This window comes from Mchenga conophoros, linkage group LG8 (assembly GCF_057382185.1).
Source record: "Mchenga conophoros isolate Kocher_MC1m ecotype Shallow Benthic linkage group LG8, M_conophoros_male_GT1.1, whole genome shotgun sequence".
NCBI classification, from domain to species: Eukaryota; Metazoa; Chordata; class Actinopteri; order Cichliformes; family Cichlidae; genus Mchenga; species Mchenga conophoros.
Window position 1 is genome coordinate 22,201,388 of NC_140533.1, and position 22,368 is coordinate 22,223,755.

General features: G+C 41.1%; 2 protein-coding genes across 16 annotated transcripts in view; one reads left to right on the forward strand and one right to left on the reverse strand.

Annotated features, from left to right (window-relative positions):
* LOC146568736 (calcium/calmodulin-dependent protein kinase type II subunit gamma) overlaps window positions 1–12,220 on the forward strand; it is a 41,642-nt gene extending 29,422 nt beyond the window's left edge. For 4 of the 14 annotated variants that reach the window (XM_085284978.1, XM_085284981.1, XM_085284980.1 and 1 more), the window contains 8 exons: window positions 1,653–1,697; window positions 1,845–1,899; window positions 2,103–2,183; window positions 4,693–4,833; window positions 7,198–7,273; window positions 7,382–7,476; window positions 8,258–8,494; window positions 9,633–12,220. In XM_085284978.1, the coding sequence (XP_085141104.1) occupies window positions 1,653–1,697; window positions 1,845–1,899; window positions 2,103–2,183; window positions 4,693–4,833; window positions 7,198–7,273; window positions 7,382–7,476; window positions 8,258–8,490 (726 nt within the window). In that variant the 3' untranslated portion in view covers window positions 8,491–8,494; window positions 9,633–12,220. The remainder of the gene's footprint in view (window positions 1–1,652; window positions 1,698–1,844; window positions 1,900–2,102; window positions 2,184–4,692; window positions 4,834–7,197; window positions 7,274–7,381; window positions 7,477–8,257; window positions 8,495–9,632) is intronic. The other 10 variants (XM_085284988.1, XM_085284991.1, XM_085284989.1 and 7 more) reach the window with 5 other exon arrangements.
* Window positions 12,221–17,956: 5,736 nt separating this feature from the next.
* LOC146568737 (neurotrypsin-like) overlaps window positions 17,957–22,368 on the reverse strand; it is a 37,970-nt gene continuing 33,558 nt past the window's right edge. For both annotated transcript variants that reach the window (XM_085284994.1, XM_085284993.1), the window contains one exon: window positions 17,957–21,510. In XM_085284994.1, the coding sequence (XP_085141120.1) occupies window positions 20,975–21,510 (536 nt within the window). In that variant the 3' untranslated portion in view covers window positions 17,957–20,974. The remainder of the gene's footprint in view (window positions 21,511–22,368) is intronic.

Genomic DNA, 22,368 nt, shown 5'->3' on the forward strand with positions numbered 1-22,368 from the left:
GAAACACTTTTGGAAATTATTTAAATTTAGTTAAAAAAAATCTAAACAGGTGCACATGTGCACCCTGTCAGCCACAGGAGCATGACCTTGTTTGCAGGACTGTGTGCACCTAAAGTGGCAGCTCGTAAAGTTGTCGAGACCCCGTTTGGAGACCTCCACCTGTTAATATCAGAGTACAATTCAGTCCTATGTAATGGCCCCCATGTTTATATCTCTATATAATCCTCAATCGGCTACTTTCTTATCTTTTTCCCATCCTAACATCTTTCTTTGTCATTACATATTTTAGCCAGCTGTTCTTTGTCATTCTAACCTCGCACCATCCATAACATCCCCATTGACATCCTCATTGTAGTGAAAAACTTGACCATTGTGCTCCAATCCAGCACTAGCATGCTGTGGTTTTGAGAAGCTTTTACTAGCATGCATTAAATTACATCTTGTAGTGTTGTGGTTGGATAACACTGTCGGGTTGGTTTGGTAGTGCTTCTCAACTGGAGGTACAGGTCCCCAAAGACACAAATATTATGTTTAAAAAACCGTCTAATAGAGAAACTGATGATCAGCTCAAAGAGCAGTTCCCCAGTTATGTAATGCATACACGGTAAAACTACACGGAGCCAATCAACCTACTGTTAACCTGCAGCAATTATCATGAAATATTACCCGTTTAACTGAGCAAAATCTGAGCAGCTTCTCATTCTCGAGGGTTTGTAATTATGTATTTTTTAAATATTTTAAACTGAGTAATAATAGTTAAGCTTTTTATTTATGGATTCGCACTCAGGACTCAAAAGTACAAAACTCCTTCCGTAAAGTAATTTATGCATTTATTGGTTATATGAGCAGAATTGAAAACAAACAGAAGGACGGACTGTGTGGTGAAAGGAAAGAAGCTCCGTCCTGAAATGGGACAGAAACAGTTGCCAGATCTTGTGGTACTTCTGGGTGCAGCCTCGGGCGTTGTATTTAAACTGTTCCAGTTTAAAATGGGACGTTAACTCTTTGACCCAGTGCTTGTGGGACTGTGGCCACATTTTCTTTGCTCTGTGAAGTCTCGGGTCAAGTATCAGGTGTCTGTTTTGAGGTTATTTAAAAGCTAACAGAATCTGCGTCTTTTTTTTTTTTTTCAAAGTAATATTTATGATACTTTCACACATAAAACAGAAAACTGCAGCTAATGCATTTAATTCTCCTAACTGTGTTTTGTAAAACAATAACGCTGTATGCTCTCATTATCTCGGTGTAGTTCCAGTAAAATCTGATAAATGATAACAGACCAGAAATGATGAGGCTATTAATTGATTGAGTGAGCTCTCAGCAAATGATTCCCCTGTGTTTCGTCTTCTCTGAGAGCATCTCTGTGTTTAGACCAAACAAACATCTGAAGATGTTAGTGTGTGACTAGCGTTTGGGGAAATTACAAACTCTTTTCTGCCGTTTTATAGACGAGACATTCATTAGTTACAGCCCAAAATAAGTGTCTCCTCTCCATTGCCACGGGCACTCTTGAAAGTTTTGGATCCACTAGCTGTTGTGAAGATGTTTAAGTTTTGGCTGAGGTAAAAGATAAAGGGGCCCACTTTAAATCCAGTTGAGAGGCACTCTTTGAGGACAATATTTTGGACTAACTGTTTTGTTCTGTATCGCAGGAATCTCAGAGCACAGTGGTGCACAATGCTCCCGATGGCGTCAAGGTGAGATGTATGTTTTGTGTTTTGTTGTTTTTATTTCTGTCTGAAAGCCCGACGCAGAGCATCACACGCACCTGATGGGCTCGATCCTGCCGGATCCTGGCAGCGTTTGATTTCAGCATGTGTCTGTCTCTTTCCTCTGCATCTCAGGGATCAACAGAAAGCAATGCCACCAACGACGAGGAGGAAATGAAAGGTAGGAAAGGTACTCCAGTGTTTTATTCCCTTTATCCTGTTCTCTCTTTCTGTCTCCCATTTAGTGAGTTTTTTTATTTATTTATTTTTGGACTGTACTGACTGGCAGGTGTGCTGAGATACGACGCGTGTCTGTCACACTTTTGACTGTCTGTTGTGTGTGTATGTGTGTATTTATTGTGTGTCTGGCTGCGTTTTGTATGTGTGTTCTAGCGGACAGTACGGCGCTGAGTCAGGGCAGCGCTACAGAGGAGATGCCCCCACTTCTGCCCTCACCTCAAAGCTCACCTGCCAGTAAGTTTATCCATGGCAACCGGAAAGCTATACGGGCGCCTCTGGCCAGGACATAACACCCCCCCCCCCCCCAACCCCCCTCCCTCACTCCCACCCTGGCTTTCTGTAGTCACCAAAAATAACGTCTTACATCTCTGAGCCCCCACCCTCACTCTGATCCACCAAGCTTTTTTTTTTTTTTTTTTTTTCTTTTAGGGTTCCCACTGGTTTTAGATTTTTGAAATGATTCACCTTTGTTTGGCTTTTACAAATTTCTGTAGGTTAATTCCAGTTTATTGCATTTTTTATCTTAGTTTGGTAGTTTTAGCATAACGACACCATTTGGCCATCTTGTAGCAACGGCTTTCCAATTAATGCTGTGTAACACGGCTTAAATAATCAGTTTTTCAACAGGATCATGGGGACACGACAGCACTACCTTGCTCTGAAAACTATTATTTTCAGTAGCATTTGCTGCACATTGACAAATGACAGATTCCAGTAGAAACAAGTCATTGAATTAAATGACAAATCTTTATTTCCCCAGTAGCAAAACTATTTCTTGGACTCAGGTTTCCATTGAGACGTTTCAGTATTCAGATAATTAATAATTAATTAATCTTTCATTCACCGTACCCACAAATGCACAAAAGAGTTTTCCTCCCTTTTGCTCTACTCTGTCAAGATGATCCCAAACTGCTTCAGTCATTTTAAAAACAGTAAACGGGCAGATTATAAGTGCTTCAAGCGAAGTCTTCTGACTGTGACCACACGATCAGCATCATGTTCTCTTCGAAAACCACCAAATCACTAAGTCACTGCTTTACATCTTGGGTAATCGGTCAATTGTGTTTTTGGCCTATTGGATTTCACCTCAACAGTGCCACTGCATTTCCAGATATGAGCAGTTAGTTTATATGCAGTCTTATTGAAATTAAGTTGTAATAAACTGGAATAATCTTTCAGCAGTTATGACAAACATGCTATTTGTTTGGGTTTTTTTAAGCACACTGACTGCTGACACACTTCCTGCTCTCCATTCTTGCTCGCTGTGTGAGAGCAAGGCAACACAGATCTTGTGTAGCTTCTAATGGACACTTTAAGGGGAACCTGTTATGCTCCTTTAACACGATCTTGTTTTTAATGCTTTGACTCTACTAATGTTGTTTTGTGTGATCAATAGTTCATTTCAACCCCCCTTCTTTACGCTAACTTCTTTCTGATTGGCTGCCCCTTGCAAACAGAAGGTTTTGAACAGTGGACGGTGGGGACGGGTGCATCAGACGACCGTTTTAATTATGTTTTTGATATCATCTAGAACCAAGAGTAGGAAAAAACGTATAATTTATTCTGGCTATATGACACTTTGTTTAACATGAGCATCCACTATTGTAACAGACAGAAAATGAGGAAAAGCATCACGGTCCCCTTTAACATCACTGTGCTCTGATCAAACTTTTAAAAAATAACAGACCTTGTCTTATGTTTCTTTTCTTCTCATGTCAACTCTAATAGTGGAAAGTCATTTCAAAAACACAGATTTTTATTGTCATCGGGGCCACTGTGGGAACCCTGAAACCTCTGTGTGTGTGTGTGTGTGTGTGTGTGTGTGTGTGTGTGTGTGTGAGAGTGTGCGTTTCTTTTTTGGTGATGGCTACATCTATCCCCTTGTCCTCCTAATGTGACGGCTCCATCTGGAGGAAGTCTTGCTTACCTTGCGGCTGATCGTCCTAAAGTAGTCGCCCAGTCTCACAGACCTTGCAGCCTGTCTGACTTCAATGGAACCTTGCACGCCATAGAGCGTCACGTCCTCACACTTTCTCAGTCTTCCTGTACTCTTTTTTTTTTTTTTTTTTTTTGTGTGTGTATTTTTATCTTCTAATTTCTTTTCCATTTCTCTTAATACACCATTCTTCACCAATCAAATTTTCTCTATCATCTTTCCTCTAGTCTGTTGACCTCTTCTCTTCATCCTCCTGCTTTTGCAAGGCAAACTTGCACTAAAGTACAATCTAATCTCTCCCTTCCTCCTCCTCCTCCTCTTCTAACTTCTTTCCTGTGTGCATTTTCCACTCCTGCCTTCCTTCCTGAACATGCTAACTTTCCCCACAGGCATAACTTGAGCAAATAACAAACAATGGCTTCGATCGTCTCTTTGCTCAGTGCTCCAGTTCATCAGAGGAGGCTTAATGTTAATGTGTATTAGCGTTATGAGTAGAGTAGATGTGAGCAGAGCAGGCATTTAACTGACTTCCACATCGCACAGCATCACGATCAGAGCGGCACTGATCTGGCTTCCAGCTACCACCCTGTCCTCATGTCACCCATCTGCATGTCTGTCATAAACGCAATGTTAGCTGTTTCTTTCTTATTCTACCAAATGTACTAACCCACATCACCTTCATCAACCTTTTTTTCCCTGCATGAGCTAAATGTGTGCGCGTTATGTGTAAATGATCATATTTCTGTCATTTTTGTCTGTTGTCCATCCACATGTTTTTGTTTGTTGACCACCCCTTGTGTGTTTCAGTTCCACCGCATGACGTAAAGCGCATTGCATGGAACAGCACAGGCAACAGCTCCTACCCCGAGTCTGAACTCTCACAGTCATCCATACCTGCCGCTCCACTAGGGAGCAACACTGTCGCTGCTAAAAGCAACACTAAGCAGAGTAAGAACACATCCGCACTAACTGACTAACTCGGTTTTCCCTGCCAGCGCCTCACTGTTACCTGCTGCTCGCTGAAACTCTGCATTCCTTGAGTGTGTTAGTGTTTTTTTTTTGAGTATTTATTTATTTATTTATTTTTTAAAGCTGGTTCTAAATAAATTGTCTGGTCGCCAGTTTTGCTTCTTTACAGTTAACTTGTCTTGATTTAAGTTCCATGTTGAAGTAGTGAAGGCCGATGAGCTTAAACACCCAGATCAAAAATCCAAAGTAAAGCCTGATTTGCAACAAAACGATGACAGCAAGACTAAAAGAGAAGATTTCCAAAGTTGATAGTGAGACCTGCTATAATGTGTGGCTTGGAGAGGGTGACGCTAACAAAAAGAGAGGAGGCAGAGCTGAATATGCTAAGATTTTCATTGCGAGTGACTAGAATGGACAGGATTAGAAATGAGGACGTCAGAGGGACGGCTCGGGATGAGCTGTTTGGAAATGAAGTTAGAGAGGCGAGCCTGAAATGGATTGGGCATGTGCAGAAGAGTGATGGTGGCTATATTGGAGAATGGAAGGAAGAAGGTAAAGAGGAAGCTGCAGGGGGTTTCATGGATGTAGTGAAGGAATACAAGCAGAGAGCTGGTTTAACTTTAACCATAGTGTGAGATGGAGGCAGTTAATCTGCTGTGGTGACGCCTAAAGGGAGCAGCTGAAAGAAAAAGAGGTTATTCTGGTTTTGTTGCCCTTCTGAGTATTTCAGGCAGCCAGATGGTGTGTGTGATTAAAGGTGTGTTCATGCCTTATTATTGAAGTAATGATACAACTTGTCAGGTGGGGGAAAAAAAGACATTAATGCCCCCTTAATTCAGTGAATCGCGTCAGAAAGCTGTCTTTAACGTCACATGTATAGAAACATGCCAGATAATTTACACCAGTAGTAGATGGCAAGAACTTTTATAGCAACTTGTATTATTAAACTACAATTTCTTAGTAATAATCCCTGAAATCGTAATAGGCAGCCATTAGATATGGCAGTGATTTTCAAATTATGTGGGTGCACCATAGATGAGAAAAACATGGAAAATGAATAAGATGAATGAATGAATATGATTTTAATTTTCACAGCAAAAATAAATGTGAATTTCCCAAGTGTCTGTCATGCTGATCTTTATTTCACTTTTTACATCATTAGTAACAGAAATTGTGGTTTTTGAGGTGTGAATTTATTTTTTTTTTCCCTGAAGTGGGGCATGCAACACAGTTTTTATGAACTACTAACATAAAATGACCTAGATAATACTGTAATACTGTATAGTAGCAGTAATCCTGACAATGCAGGTGAAAGGATGTTTAGCAATTATTTACTAGAAACCGTTGATATTTGTTTAAGTGCTCCGAGTAATGAAATAAAACTTCGTTGGAGTGTCTGTATTGTTTCTGCTTTTCATCTTAAAAGTAGAAGGAACAACTTAACAACTACGTGAGTCAAGATAAGCTGTAGCGCTCATGCTGATTTTAATAACCAAGCATGTCGTCTGGCCCATCAGTGTGGTTCACTGATGTGTTTAGAAATCAGTAGAGCTCTTAAGGCACAGAATAAAATGCAGTGCTCTCGGTTTATTGCTGGTTTTAGTGTTTTTCATAGAATTTGTTGACTACAAGAAAATATCGCTTGATTGATTTTGTGGAGAGGAGGGTTGTACCACGTGTAATCTCTTCATTTGGTTTTACTGTTACTTTAAAAGTGTGTGAGGCACTTTACACTGAATAGCAACTAGCATAAATAAATGGTAAACTTGTAGGTTCATGGCTTGTTTGGTGTGGAACAGATGTTAACTAAGAACATATAAAGAAACTTAAAGAGGAAAGGGATTGAAGTTGATCAGACTGATACTGTTAATCAGTTCATGGAATAGCTGAGGGAATAAAACCATCAAAGTCTGGCAAGTTTGCTCACTTGTGCATCTAACAGTTGGTCATAGCAGGAGAAAGCTAAGTGGGCCTCGAGTGAGGAAGGCTGTGATCTCTACTAGCAGAGTTGTTGCTTCTGTTTGGTTGGCAGTGTGTGCTCACAGCGGAGAGTCGTGTTCAGTCAGTTGTTGTGTCGTAGCAAAGGCGAGAAGCTGAGCGAGAGACAGCGATGGGGGTCGAGCTCCGGTGACGAGGCAGCTTTTGGATCCGGGCGACCAGGTTAAAGAGGGGACTTGAGCCGTAGCCACAGAGGAAGAGCGCGTGAAGGAAGGCAGGAGCTGAAGCGATGAGACAAAATGTCATTGTGCAGAAACCCACCACACTGTTATTGTCTCACCTTCCAACTGGCATCTCACCAGCTGCCATCTGTTTGCCTCTTTCTGTCTCTTGTTCTGTCTGCAGCTCGTAAACAGGAGATCATCAAGATTACGGAGCAGCTGATTGAAGCAATCAACAATGGAGATTTCGATGCCTACACGTGAGTACAACTGTGTGTAAAAGTGAAAAGCAGCAGATGCTTTCTGTGAGTGAAAACGAGTGCAATTTGGTAACAGGCTCATCTTGTTTTCGTTTTTTTCATGTTCAGGAGGATTTGCGATCCTGGACTCACCTCTTTCGAACCAGAGGCTCTGGGAAACCTGGTGGAGGGCATGGACTTTCACAAATTCTACTTTGAAAACTGTGAGTCTTCTTCTTTACTTGCATAATATACCGTTTATTTTAAGGGGTTTGAAATACCAGGCAAGTTAGGAAATAGCAAGAATAGTTGGCAGTGTGGATAAACTCCACTAGTGTTACTTTCTTTTTTCTTTTTTTTTAAATCAAGCAAGCAAACAAATAACAGAAGAATACACTATACAGTATTAGTACCAGGCATTAAAGCATGTAGTGAGGTACACTGTAGGCTCCTACAGGTAAAGCTGGCAAGTCTGCTAACTGCACAGTTTATGGGACGAGATGTTCTTCCAGTAATAGCTGAATTGTTCCCAGTGAATGTCAAAGAGTCAAAGAGTATTTTTGCTTGGCCGTCAGTGTGAGTTAATCCTGTGGTGTCTCTGTATCCAGTGAGGGCTGTGATCCATATACTGTAAGTGAAATATGAACACAGCCACACTGAAATCATGTATGCGTGAGAAGGTGAAGGGCTAAGCTTTGTTAGCATGGTGCATTCATGGACTGTTGCATCACATCAACACAGAAAACTGACATACACATAAATGGCATTCTGTAACATAAAAAGACGAGAGGTCCACTGAAGTGACTTGAATAGTTTCAGTGAGCCAAGCCCTTAATATTTACAGTTTACGTAAACCATATTTATGCCAGGCTTAAATATGGTTGTTTCACCTTTTAACGTGAGGAAACTTCAGGTACGACCCGATTATGGATTGAAGGAACTGCAGCTCATTTGTCATGCTTGGAGGTCGCTGCTGACCATGGACATATCTTCTACTTTGTGCAGTGTTGAGCAAAAACAGCAAGCCCGTGCATACCACCCTGCTCAACCCACACGTGCACCTGATCGGCGAGGACGCCGCGTGCATCGCCTACATCCGGCTCACACAGTTCGTGGATTCCACCGGCCGCCCCCGTTCCAGCCAATCAGAGGAGACCAGAGTGTGGCATCGCCGCGATGGCAAGTGGCTTAACGTCCACTTCCACTGCTCTGGAGCGCCTGCTGCACCACTACAGTGATCAGGTACACATCCTTAGTCCTCACAAGAGTTTTTTTTGTTTCTGCATTACTGGGTTAAACATGATCAGTTACAGAAAAGTCTAAATAGTCCACAGGAGACAGTTTTAAATATTTAAAATATATATATTTTTTAATATTTTTAGTAATGTTGAGACATCCCATTAGTCACATCCAGCTGGGAATCTCTGCTGCAGGCAGACCAAAAATGCCCCCTAAAACTACCCCTGGACCCTTGATCATTTTAATCTTGTATTGTTTTTCCCTAATGTGACTTTATTTAGTGTATCTGATATCACCAGGTTGGTGTTGTTTCCTCAACTTCAAATTAATGGTGCTTCATGGACTATTTCAACTGGCTTAAATAAGGCTTGGTTTGGTGTTATGGGATGGAAGGAAAGGAGAAAAGGTTAGAAGGGAAGGAAAGAAGGAAAACTGATAGGGATGAAAGATGAAAAGAAGGTAGAAATGAAGTTTTGGGAAGAATTGGGAAGGAAGATAGGAAAAAAGGAAGTGATGATGATGGATGATGGAAGGGCTTGTTGGACTATTATTCGATTTTTTATTTTTTTAATCATCAACCGTTATCTGTGGCCATTTTCCTGCCCATCTGTGGCCAAACTCTTGAGATCAAGAATCTGGCCACAGATGGGCAGTGACAGGAAAAGCTGAAGCTCCTGGAGAAAACTAGCACAAAGTAGCACAAGCCTCCAGTCTAACTCCACGCTAAAGGGCCCTATCAAGGTCCAAACACAGGACTGTCTGCTGTGAGGCAACAGTGATAACTGCTGCGCCACCAAAATGGCAAATTTAAGCAAAAAGAAGAGAAATCTGGGTTAGATTTAGCCGAAGATGGTTATCAGTAAATCAGATGCTTTGACAGGAGTAAGAACTTAAGTTAAAGAAAAGCCTTTCTGGCAGAAAGCGTTGAAGACACACCTGCCATCCCTAGGTTGCAAAAATGTGATTTCAGTCATAGTCCTGGAGCAGCACTGACTGTGATGTTGTAAGAAAAACACAAACTTAGTGAAACAACAAAAATAAGAACCAGCAATAAACTCAAACTATTCTTGGAACTGTTTACATTCTGATGATTCCAGCTGTGGTACCAACCTATCCTCTCTCCTCTCCCCTCCCCTCCCAGTGGTCCTGAGCCTCCAGTCTACTGGAGTGTGTGTTTTGGGGGGCAGTGTTTTTTCAGCGAGCGTGTTTAAGAGGTCCGTCCTCTGCGTGGATTGGCTAGTGCCAGGAGCCCGGCCGGGCGAGATCGCATCCCTCTCCACGATACCAACCAATCCTGTCCCTCCTTTGACCTGCTGGGGGCTGGCTGAACACAAGACTCCGCCCCCATGGGATGATGCATGCATCTGGCGCCTGATTGGAGGGCGCGTCTTTGCCCTCTGTCCCTCCCCTGGCAGCCATCTTTTTTCTGCCCGCGCGAGATGAGACGTCCTGGGGGAGCAGAGAATTTACAGTTGAACTTGTGACAGTTTATGAGTATGAGTTATGAATATACTGTGTAAATTATGACTAGATGTACCAGAAAAACCACCAAAACCCAACCAAGCATTTATATTCACTATCTAATAACGGAGGAACAGGGAGGAGTGTCAAGTTAGCAGCTGAGATTTTGGTCACATTAGGGATTACTGGGTAGAAACTGCTCACTACCTGGACTGTTGCTGTTAAGATGTAGGGAGATTTTTAGTTTGTTATTTCCCCCACTGAATTTAAGAGGGAAAAACAAATCAGGTTGGCTCAGTCAGACAGTCGATGACCAGAGAAACTTGATATCAAAAACATGACGCACCAAAGTGTAGAACTTTAGGCTTTTTATGTGTTTGTGTGCTTGTTTAATTATTATTTTGTTTGTTTGTTTGTTTGTTTTTTCACCAGAACGGAAACTGTGTTATTGTGGGGGTGGGGGGGTGGTATGTGTTCTGTTGCATTTTTAGCGTCCTGATCCCTTTTGCGTTCCTGTGAATAACCGGAGCCTTTTCGCTTCATTATGTTTTCTGGCTCCTTTTTAAAGCAGCTGAGTTTTTGTTGTTTTTTGGTTTTTAAAAATGAGGGATTTTTATTGTGCAAATTTAAAGCTAACCTTAGCTGCTAGCAGGTTCTGTTATGTCTATATGCAGTGGAGGGAGAGAGTGGGCTGCTGCTGCCACCTCTCCCTCATTAATCCCTTCCCGCCTCTCTTCTCTCTTTTAACCAGTTTCTTTTTTAACCTTCCCTCCCACGCTGTTTCTCTGCTTTCTGCAAGGCCCTGGTTTGTTTATAATCACTGTGTAAATACAGTGTATGTATAGATATATGTAGAAAAGTGTAATATATGTACATGTATCTAAGAGACACTCATCCTGTGCACTTGGGCAGTGGGAATCACCCCATGACCTCTGTGACCTCCCCGAGTAGATTAGGAGCAACATTTGTTGTTGGGTTTTGTCTTCCCCTGTAATTTAAATTCTCCAACCAATCACGACAAACATGAATACACACGCTTGTGTAGGCTACCAGCTTTAGATCCATGGCCGTACGACTGTTTTTTGTTTGGGTTTTTTTTTTTTTTTTTTTTTTTTCGAGACGGGGAATAAAAATAAAAGAAAAATAACAGGTTGAAAAGTAGTTTGAGCACCCCTCCCCCCAAATTCAGCCTAATAGATGCATATTTAGATATGAAGACCTTCATAATAGTGTCGTTAGTCCTGATCCCACAATGCTGTGAGCCATCTTTTCATATCATATTATGCACACGCGCACGCCTGGTGGTGTTTTTAAGCTGTGTAACATATCCACACCGCTGCTGCAACCATCGGCGCCGCCCTCGCCGTGCTGCTTAATCGTCTCCATCCATGTGCGACAGTTGTATCCGAAACCGTCCCCACCCCCCAACCTGCAAGGTGCCCGCCTCCCCCTCCCTCTGTGTTCAGACTCTGCTCTTGAGATGTTTATTTGTACCTCTCTCTCTCTGTTGTTTCCGTGTTACTGGTTTGAGTTCTTTCGTTGTTGTTGCTGTTAACTTTGTCGTTTTGGTAATTTGCCGATCTGCCAAGCTGGAGTTCTGCACTGTCCCTCGCACACAGGAATTTAAAAAAAAAAAAAAAGGGGGGAAAGAGGGAAGCAGTAAAGACGAAATGAAATGATAGATATTGATCAGGACTAAATTATTTATTTATCTAATCTACCCTTGGTGGTTTTAAATCGTGCCTGCTCAGTCGGGAGGAGTTTTGAGAAAGTTCTGGTGTGGGCGTGCAGGTTTTTGGGACCTACACATGTCACGAAGCAGAGCGGGAAGACCTAGTTATATGCATGTTTCAGTTACACATTTCTACCATGTACCTACCGGAATACGGATGGAGCTAGTGTTAATATATGATATTTGCATCTTTTGAAATATGAATTTCCTCCATCCAGAATGTTTAATAGGTGACATGAAAAATATTTGAAAAAAAAGCAAAATTTAAAGAAAAAAAATAGATTCAGGAGCCGTAGCTTGGTATGAGGCCCTCGATGTTTTCCCTGCGTTGTAATGATATAATATTGGGCTGCGCTTTCTCCCCAGCCTTCACATGGATGCTGGAGTTTTTTTGCATGATCATGATGTACAATGAAATACAACCATGAATTGACGACTATCAAGTGTTTGTCTGAGTGTTAGTTGGTCTTCATCATAGCTTTGTTATTCTTCAAACTTGGATCTTGAAAGTATTTAATAAAAATACTATTTCAGCACTGGTTTGTCTTTAGAGTCATTTATTGTCGCGAGGACTTTCACCGAGTGCTTCAACACAAGCCGATGTCAATACGATGCACTCATCTGTCGCTTTACACCACGTTAGTACAGATGGATTCCTGTCCTTTGTGGCAAACATTCCTCTTAGATTTTGGTCCATATTGACATGACAGCATCACACAGCTGCTGCACATCTATGACGATTCTGGTGACTGGAGGCTTGAGTACAGTGAACTCGCTGTCATGTTCAAGAAGTCAGTTTGATATGATCAAAGCTTTCTGACATGACATGTTATCCTGCTGGAAGCGGCCATCAGAAGAAGGCAACACTGAGGTCAAAGGGATGGACGTGGGGTATTCTTCGGTATTTAAACAATGCTTAATTGGTATTAAAGCCCCCAAAAGTGTGCCAAACTGCACACTACACCAACACCAGCCTGAACTATAAGTACAAATTAGGATGGATCCAATTTTTACACCAAATTCTGACCCTACCATTCAAGTATTACAGCCGAAGAGACTTTTCAGACTGCACAGATCAGTCTTATATTGCCCAATTTTGGCAATTCAGTACAACTTGTAGCCTCAGCTTCCTGTTTTGTTTTAGCTGACACGACTGGCAGCTGGTGTGATCTTTGCTGCTGTAGCCCATGTGCTTTAATAAACGTTTGATGTGTTGTACGTCCAGAGACACTCCTCTGCGTACAACAGTTGGAATGAGTGGTTTGTGTCTAATCTGGCCATTCGCCTCTGAGATCAACAGGCATTTTCACCAAGAGAGTTGCCACACACTGAATAGTTTCTTCTTTAATCAGACTGTTATTTGTAAACCTAAAGATGGTTGTGTGCAGATCAGGGTAGACCACTTAAATCCTTTCTTTTCCTTTCTGATGGTCAGTTTGGACTTCAGCAGGTTGTCTTGACCAGGTGTAATGTGCTAAAATGCGTTGGTTTGCATTGGCCCCAGTGGGCCCCAGAGGATAATAATGCTATGCTGTTGACCTGTTTTTCATTCAATTCAACTTAGATTCTTTTTTGTTGCTATTTTTTTTTTAACCTCATGAAAGCCACTGTCATATGGAAACATTTTTGTCCTTTCTCTTAAAAAGAAAAAAATCTTAGTAGAAAGGTATCCATCGCTTGCACTCCATCCATTCCCAGACAGAGGAACCTGCCAAAAACCCTTTGTTTACCCAGTGTGCTTTCTGTCACCATGGTCGCTCATACTTGTCCTGAAATCACCAAATTTGGCGCTAATAGAGATGTAACACACTTTGCAGATTATGTAACACTGCAACATTGATTAGCTATGCTGAAAATCTCTGCTCCCATACTCGCTTTTGGGGAATTTTAGGAAGGATACTAGTTTGTCCCAGGCGATGTTAAGCAAGGAGACACTGGCTTGCTGCAGGAGGAAGATTTTGATTAGAGCAGAGTTAAACAAACTGGCAGTAGGTTGTGTGTCACTGGTTGGCAGGATGCACTGAGCAACAACAGCTGGCATAATATTTGCCCTCTGTGCAGGACTGTCATCGCATCACGAATTCAGATTAAGCCCCGAGTAACACTGCAAAGCCTGCAGGCCATTAACATACATACAGACTAAAGCAATCACTGCTCAACAGATAGTGCAGCTTCCCTTCTCACCACTTCAGCCTTTACCGTTTTCCAGTGGTCTTATTTGAGCCGAACACTGAAGTGTTGAGTAATGATTCAGCTTCATTTAAAAAGGTTTTGTGTTGTTATTTATGATGGTCCCGGTTATTTTAAGGGTCTGGCTTGTGTGTGTGTGAATCTGGGATGTAGGACAGCTCCCCCCGGTTCCTTTGCCTTCTGTGTGATTAATGAGAAGAGCTCTGCAGTTGGTTAACTTCCACACTTATAGTTACTTTATCAAAGACACAGAAAGGGAGGAACTCTGGAGGGAATGTGTCTTGTTAGCTCTCTCTGACCTCTGACTTTTTAGTGCCTATGAAATTGGGAGAAAAGCCAGAACAAGTCTCCTGAATGTAAATTACTTTTGACTTTGAGGTCTGAAAGGACTTTTCCCCGTCTTTCATTCTTTCATCTCAGAGTTTGTAAAAGTCTTTTCAATCATGCTCAGCTTTTGTGGCAAGGTGATCCTGCAAAATGCTTGTAACTACTTAAAAAACATCATATAAAATCACACATTTGCCACCGAGGCGTGCCGGTATCCAGTCCACAAACCCGCTCCACCCATTTCGGTTGTTGTCAGCCTCGCACAAACAAAATCCCTCTGCCTAAGGTGGTAACCACTGATGTCACTACCACTAGAAACTCACCAGTGACTCATAGATACAGCCCACAGATTCTATCCACTGTGAGTTTATTTGGTTAGTTTGCAAAACTGGAATCGTTTTAAAATATAAGTTTTAAAAATAATAGTGAGAAAAGAGCAAATGTCCCAGCTTTCAACATCAAGTGTCCAGGTGAAATATGTGTGCTCACTGACTGCAAGTCCCAAAAGTCAGCACATCAAAGAGTACAAAATGCTTTTAAAGTTTTAAAGTGCTTTTAAAGCATTTACTGGGGACAGTTACAGGGACATAAAAACTGAAATTTGACAAAAACCACTTAAAAGGTTTGCTGACTTCACCCCAAAATAATGTTTTTAAGCTCTTTTTAACCCCTAAAAGTTAAACTTGTTCCACTATCTTTGCTGTTGCAGAGTTCTCTTTTAGATTTCAGTGTCTCTGGCAGTACAAAAAAAGCAAAGTTTCAAAGGCTATCACAGGAAACAGCACAGCTAAGGGGGGGAAGTTGTATGTGTGTTAGAATAAATTCAGTATCTTCACACTATTCACTCCAGATCTTTTGTCTCATAAAGCTTTTACAAAAGTCCTTGAAGCCCAAAAACTGTTAACAACGCATCAGACCATTGCATCATGCAACCATGAGCATCAGCATTGCAGTTTATTTTGTGTTATTCCTGCACACAGCACCCCGATACTATATATCCTCTCAGGTGTTTATTCTTGTCTAGATGAGCCACACCACAATGTAAGTTTACTAAAACATAAAGTGTTTGAACATCTGAACATATTACCTTAGGTCTGACAGGACTGAAATGTCCACTTTTGAACCTTAATCCTGTTAATGTGTAGAATACATATCTTGATATTAAGCTTTTACAAGGATTATAGCCATAGGATCTGTGCTACAGGGTAAATATGGGTCGAGTTCTTCATTCAAAGTCTAGAATGAGTGCAAACACGCTCCGTCCTGCTAAGCAAGTCCAGAAGAAGGCTGCGATTCTTGTGCAACCTGTGGTCCACAGTGATCTTAAGATTGCACAGCATGTCTTTCTCTTCAGGCCTTCAACCCTGTGGAGGCTCCAGGTGACTCTCATACAAAGATGTCAGGCGTTCATGGAGAAATTCTGTTAACCTGCTTGCAGTTTGCAAACTAGCAGTGGTCATTATTGTCCCAGCAGGCCTCACAAAAGTTGAGGAAACATTGCAACAGACATGGGCTCAGTGAAGACCTCAGAGGTTGAGCACTGAAACTGTTCTTCACACCAGAGACTGCTGCAGGAAGCCATGGCGGCAAGCTTACGTAAACCACAATGTTACTTCCTGGAAAACAATATCAGCTTTTGTTTTTCATCTCTGAGCTCGTGTTTTCTTTGCCCTGATACTCAAACATACTGAATAAGCCAGATTAACTTGGCTCTAATCTTTCAGTTAAAGGTGAACTAACATATTATCTTGTATCCTACCGAAGGCCCACATAACACTATTCACTGGCTCACACAGATGCATCCACTCACCTGAGGGTATGAATGCAGCCCATACACGTGCTCTGCAAGCTTAAATTAGAAAATGACACAGCAATTATCCGTGTGCACGCACCACTGTGCACTGTTTCTCTATAGCTCATCATTATCTGTCTGAACTTTTGCTCTGGTGTTTGTGTCAGTATTACCGCTGCTGACCCTGTTTTAGGCAGATGTTTTTATGTACCATTTATTTCTTACATTTGACAGATTTATCAGACAATTTAAGTTGTGTTACTTGGAAAATTCTTTTTTTTTTAGTTTGCATTATCTGAAGGGGTTTTATCACAATTTTCCTTCATTTCGATCATATATACACTCATCTGACACATTATCGACCAATTGCTGATCAGATATCTTATCCTCCAATCAATGCATTTACAAATGTATACAGTAAAGATATCCATCCTTTTATAACCACCAGAGTGCATTTGGGATGTGGTGGGATGGGATCAAACATGTGACTGCTCAGATGCTCAATTTCACACTTTTTTTTCTATTCTTGGCTTTCTATGACATCAGAGGGAGGGGATTTCCCTACTATGGTCATCTGCTGTTTGTTAGTGGCAGCCAATCAGAAGAAAGGCAGTTTAAAGGGAGTGGAGCTAAGGCAGAGGACCCAGTACAAGTTAAATAAGGATTATTTTGAACTATAAGTCAGATAAAACTAACTTTTTTTCTAGGTTTTTTTTTTTGCATTGTGGTATAAGTACCCTTAAATGAGAATAAATTGTACTATTTCATCCACGTCTGAAATAAAAGGAATAAAGGGAAAATTAAGGAAAGGTTACAAGAAGACAAACAGTGAGAAAGATAAAAAGCAAAGATTTTTTTATACACTTTAATGTTAATCCGATATTCCCAGCCCAAATTCAAATTTGTATCCCAATAATCGCATCCCATCTTGTTCAAATCATTAGCATCATTAGTCAGATTTATAAATAATTAGCCTTGTCCCAACAAAACCATCTCAATTATACTCGTTATAAATCACTCGTTCTACAGTTTTCAATAGTCTGTACAATCCAGTCCAGCAAGGGTATCCTCTGATCCCCTTTTATTTCAGAGGGGAGCCCATTCCAACAAAAGAAGAGATTAACAGCGCTCATGGGTGACTGAGAGCAGCAGCTAAGCAGATTTACTTTTCAATTACTTGGACGGTAGAAACGTTTTGTAAGCAATCTCACCCCCCCCCCCCCCCCTCACCCCCCCAGTTTATAAAATCCATGTTTCTAGTATGGAAACCAACCAAGATTATTAAAATCAGAAAGATTTTCTTGTAGTTTAATATTTCTTAGTGGAAAGTGTTGAGACAATATAATCTAATTCAGCGGTCCCCATCAGCGGGCCACAGACCGGTACCGGTCCATCAGTCATTTGGTACCGGGCCGCAAAGTTGAGGCTCGGGTGTAAAATTGATGGTTTTCGGGGTTTTTAATCGTTATTTTTTTATCGTTAGCTCGGTTTCCCTGGGTCTTTGTGTGTTATGAATAAATCTTCTTTTTTTGGTACCGTTACTGCTTTTATTTTGTTGTATTTATCCGCGACACCTTAAAAGGTCAGTCCATGAAAATATTGTCAGACAAGGTTGGGGATCGCTGATCTAATGGACATGAAAACATAGACTGTAAATAAAAGATGGACAAAACCACTAGTTTAGGTTATTTACAATTTGAATTTTAGCATTTTGGCCACATTTTTCTTTTCTTCTTGGCGTGAGAAGTGCCCATGTGTAGAATACAGTCAATAAAAGTAACCAAACCACCGTTTCAGGTTCTAAACATGTTAATTCACTCCCTTTCAGAGCCTCAAGTGGTCATTAGAGGAACTGCATTTTTTAGCTCTTTTCTTGTTTTCTCGCCACATGGGGAAAACAGAGTTCAGGAAAGCTAATTAATAAATATCTGGTGCTAAAAACAGAGACGACAGCAACACTCACTTGTTCTCAGCAGGTACACATTTTTAATACTCAACCATGATTCAGCACATTACACTGAGGAGCAGCTGATGGGTTTAACACAGGTAAAGCAAGAGTACATCTGAAACCCTTTAGCCTGTCTGCGCCCTCATCGCCCAGCCAGAGACATACAGTATTTACATGAACCAACAGGATCTGCATGGTCAAACATCAAGTCTGTGGTAGCAGGGCTTGAGTTTATGTACAGGATTATAACAACAGGCTTGGAGAAATGTTGGAGTTGAAGGTTACAGGATGCTTCACGACACAATGGTTCACAGTATATTAAGCACAAGTCCATACACTTACAGCATAAACAGTATAAAAAGAACCACCAGGGTACCTGACGGACCCTGTTAAAATAGAGCAATGTCGCCATCTTCTGGTCAGATCACACATCTGCTCAGAGAACAACAGATCAGACAACGTTTAACTTCACCAGCTCGGCTATCTAATCCAGTCAAGAATGAATGCAGAACACATACTATCTAAATGCAGAAGTAGCAGCTAGCTATCTGTCTATCTGAGGACCTGTCTATTTATCTATCTAGAGCCAGTACAAAAAGATATTTATGACTCAACAGTCAGCTTCCAATGGCTTTAAAAGGAGAGTCCTGTACAATTTTAAAGGACCATACCAATGTTTTTGCACATTTTAGCTCTTTAACCAGTACACTTAATGCAACCGTTGACTTATTTCCAAACAAGGTTGTTGTTATTCAGCCACCGTTTCCTTTGTTTCCCTGCTCAGACATCAGAAATCAATGATCAGACGCCTGCAGCTGTTTGTTCTATGCTGTTATCATAGGATGAGCGGCCTGGTTTACCCCTAGACTACTCTGAGAAAATATCTACAGATAAGACATTTAGTGTGAGGGATTTTGATTTAGTATTGCACAAAAATCACATTAATTAATAACACATTAATCACACTAGCAGGGATTCTTCTTTTTAACCACAGCCAAAAGAAAATCATTGGCATTATTATAAAATTCTATTTTAACCATTTTTTTAAAATTTATTTCATTTAACCAAGAATAATATGCATTTTGTTGTTATTAAAGGTTCTGGCATAATAGAAAAAATCATACATTTCTGTCATATAATGTAACACACAATGATTAAATTTCTCATATGTATTTCAATTTTTTTTTATTTCCTTTTGGTTGTATTGGGTTAGTCTAAGTTTGTGTGATATTTGCTGCTTACTGCAAATATCAATGATCAAGACAAAGCACATAATAATCCCTTACTTTGCATGACTTTATCACTACATCAGTTTGTTAAGGTAGAGGTCTGTCCATAAATATTTGGACAATAAGATTTTTTTTTTTTTAATTTTGCCTCTGCACACCATCGCAGTGGATTTTCAATCACGCAATCAATATGTGGTTAAAGTGCAGAGTCTCAGCTTTAATTCAAGGGGTTTTACTAAAGTATTCCATTAACTGTTTGGGAATTACAGCCATTTTAAAACATATTAACTGGCATTATTTTCAATATAGCAGTTGTTTTTAATTCTTGGATCAAAACCCCGCCTGAAGTCTAAAACCTATGGACAACACCAAATGCTCGGCTTCCTCCCTTGCAAAGCTCTGACAGAACTTGATGAGTTGTTTCTCTCCTTCTTCATACATTTGTCTTCCCATCATTCTGCCACAAGTTAATCTTGGTTTCATCTGTCCCTCTGTTTTCTGGCAAAGCCTAATCTGGCCTTGTTGTTCTTGAGTGTAATCAGAATGTCCCAGATTGCTGATTTGGCCAGTCCTAAAGTTTTTGCTATCTCTCTGATGGGTTTATTTTGGTTCTTCAGCCCAATGATGGTCACCTTCACTTTCATTGCTTTGTGCCTTAAATGTTTCAAATGCAGGGTCAACACTTAAAATCAACTTTGCATCTTTTATCTGTTTAATTTATTATAGAAGAATTAGGGAACTGCCCTATCTGGTCATGAGACTGTCAGTCAATCGTACAACAACTTTGTATTAATAATTCCCAAACAGTTGATGCAATAGACTTTTTTACTATAATGATCAGACAGTCCCCTGTAAGTACAATGTTGGCAACAGTGGGAAGGAAGAACTCAATTTTACGAGGAAGAGACCTCCGGGTCAACCAGGATCAGGGAGAGACCGTGATTGGTTGAGAGTTGACGTGAAAGGAAGGAAGATAAAAGAGATTACAAAGAGATTGGCTCAGTAAGGCATTAATAAGCGCTTTAAAAGGGGCAAATAAGGTTAATCTATACAAATAAGAAACAAGCTAAAGGAGAACGTGTGTAACGCAAAGTGACCTCATTTGTAATAAATGCACTAAAACTTGCTAAATCAGTGGTATGGTCCTGAGTTGAGTAGCTTAGTCATGGGTCCAAATGAACAACTGCACTTTCACCAGTAAAGGTATAAGACAACAGCCTGAAGAGAGAAGCCCTGTTTGAAAAAGAAAGCCACATCTGGATTTTTATAAAAACCTAATGTGGGACGAGCCTCACCTTCTGCGAGGAGTTTGGAGTTTATCTACATTAATCATCTCAAAGGGACATCAGTGATGGTCAGTCAGCCTTTGTACTTGATGTGTTGCTCTTTTTCTTAAGCTCACACAATGTAAATAGGTGAAATTAGCATAGATTCTTGTGTGACCGTCTCAAAATTTTCCCCCCGGAATATTTTACGCGAGCAGTAGATTCCTTAAAGTACATGCAATTGGGATTTTTTTTTTTTTTTCAGTAAAAGGGCCTGATCGGCGTGCTGATAAATCTGTCGACCTGTTTCGGTCTAAACGGGCTGAAACTCACACGTCGAGCACCGCAAATGACCCGTACAGCTCAGGAAAGCCTGCCCACAGCACACACCCGCGATTCACGAAGACTGAGTTCAGATTTGACAGACGGCCATTTGCACTGACTGAAGATTGGGAGCATCTTTCTTTTCTTTTCCTCATCCTTTAACCCTCCTCAGGCGGTCACATGGCACAGGTGGTAAGCCAACGGCACGGCCTCAATCAGACCAGAATTTGTGTGTTTGCGTCCTCCGCCCGGCGTGTGTGTGTGTTTTTGGTGTGTGAATGATGAGAGTGTGTGTGTTTAATCTCATTGATTTCATTTGATGGCTGCTGATCGTGTGCGTGTTTGCCGTGCGTGTGGAAGGACACATCTTTGCCCTCGCTGTGCATGTGTGTTATGTCATTGTGTGGCAGATCTCCTTGTATATGTGCGTTTGGCGCCTCCGGGCGTGCTTGCACATTGATGACCTCGTCGATCCAGCTCCTGAAGCGGCTGACTCGCGTGTAGAGCGCAGGTGAGGAGGGATCAGCGCAGCCGTAACCCCCGGCGACAACGCCAGTGAGGATCCATCGACCTGTCTCCGCCTGACACACTAACCCGCCTCCAGAGTTGCCCTGGCAACTGTCGTCATGGAGGAGGCTGGTGTCTGGAGGACTGCCAGCACACAGGGTGCCGTGACTGGAGAAACTGTTGCCATAGCGCTTCTTACATTGCCATGATGACATCAGAGGGACCCAGGAAGCAAGAACAGAGTCTAGAAGAAGAGAAAGAAGACAACAGGATTACAAATACTAAAGCAAACAGCTGATTGAGGCGATGCTACAGGTATAAACATGTTTCTATGCTCATTTTGGGCCGTGGTATATAACATGTTAGGCCAAAGGACTCATTAGTGCTGTGTTTAAGCACATGAGAGAGTACCAACAGAGCACTCTCACATCTGCAATCAATAACTTAGAAACTGATTTTAGAAACAGAATATAAAGTCATCTTTCTGCCCGACTGGTCTCATGTTTATCCATGTCCAACCATCTTTCAGGGGTGTGTCTAGAAGAATCGCATAGAGTGGCACCAACCCTTCCTGAACCCCCACCCCACCATAGCCACTGGAGTAGAGTACCATTAATCTTATAGTCCCCAAAACCACTGGATGAGAGCATGGATAGAGCCAGCAGGAATGTTACAGAGTATATTTATTCAAGTACTTGTACTATGCTGCGCTCTGATTTTACTCCATCGCATTCTGAATGTGAATATTCAACTTCATACTCCATTTACTTAATGTTTTAGTTACTTATAACTTCTCAGATTAATTGCATTATTTTAGATCAAGCTACTGAGGAATATATAGAAGTATTTAAAATCATCAACATATCACTAATTCAATAATTAATAATAACAATATTATACTAATACTTTACTCATTTTGGGTTTTGTTGCTGTAGCCCATCTGCTTTAACTACGGTTGGATAAAGGTGTTGTTGCCATTCATTGTATGAACTACTGATCATTATAGTAAGAATCTGACGAGCTGTTTAAACAAAGTCTTGAAAATTGATGTTGTTCTGTGATCAGTACCTTAATTTTTCAGTTATTCAAGATTATTGTTACA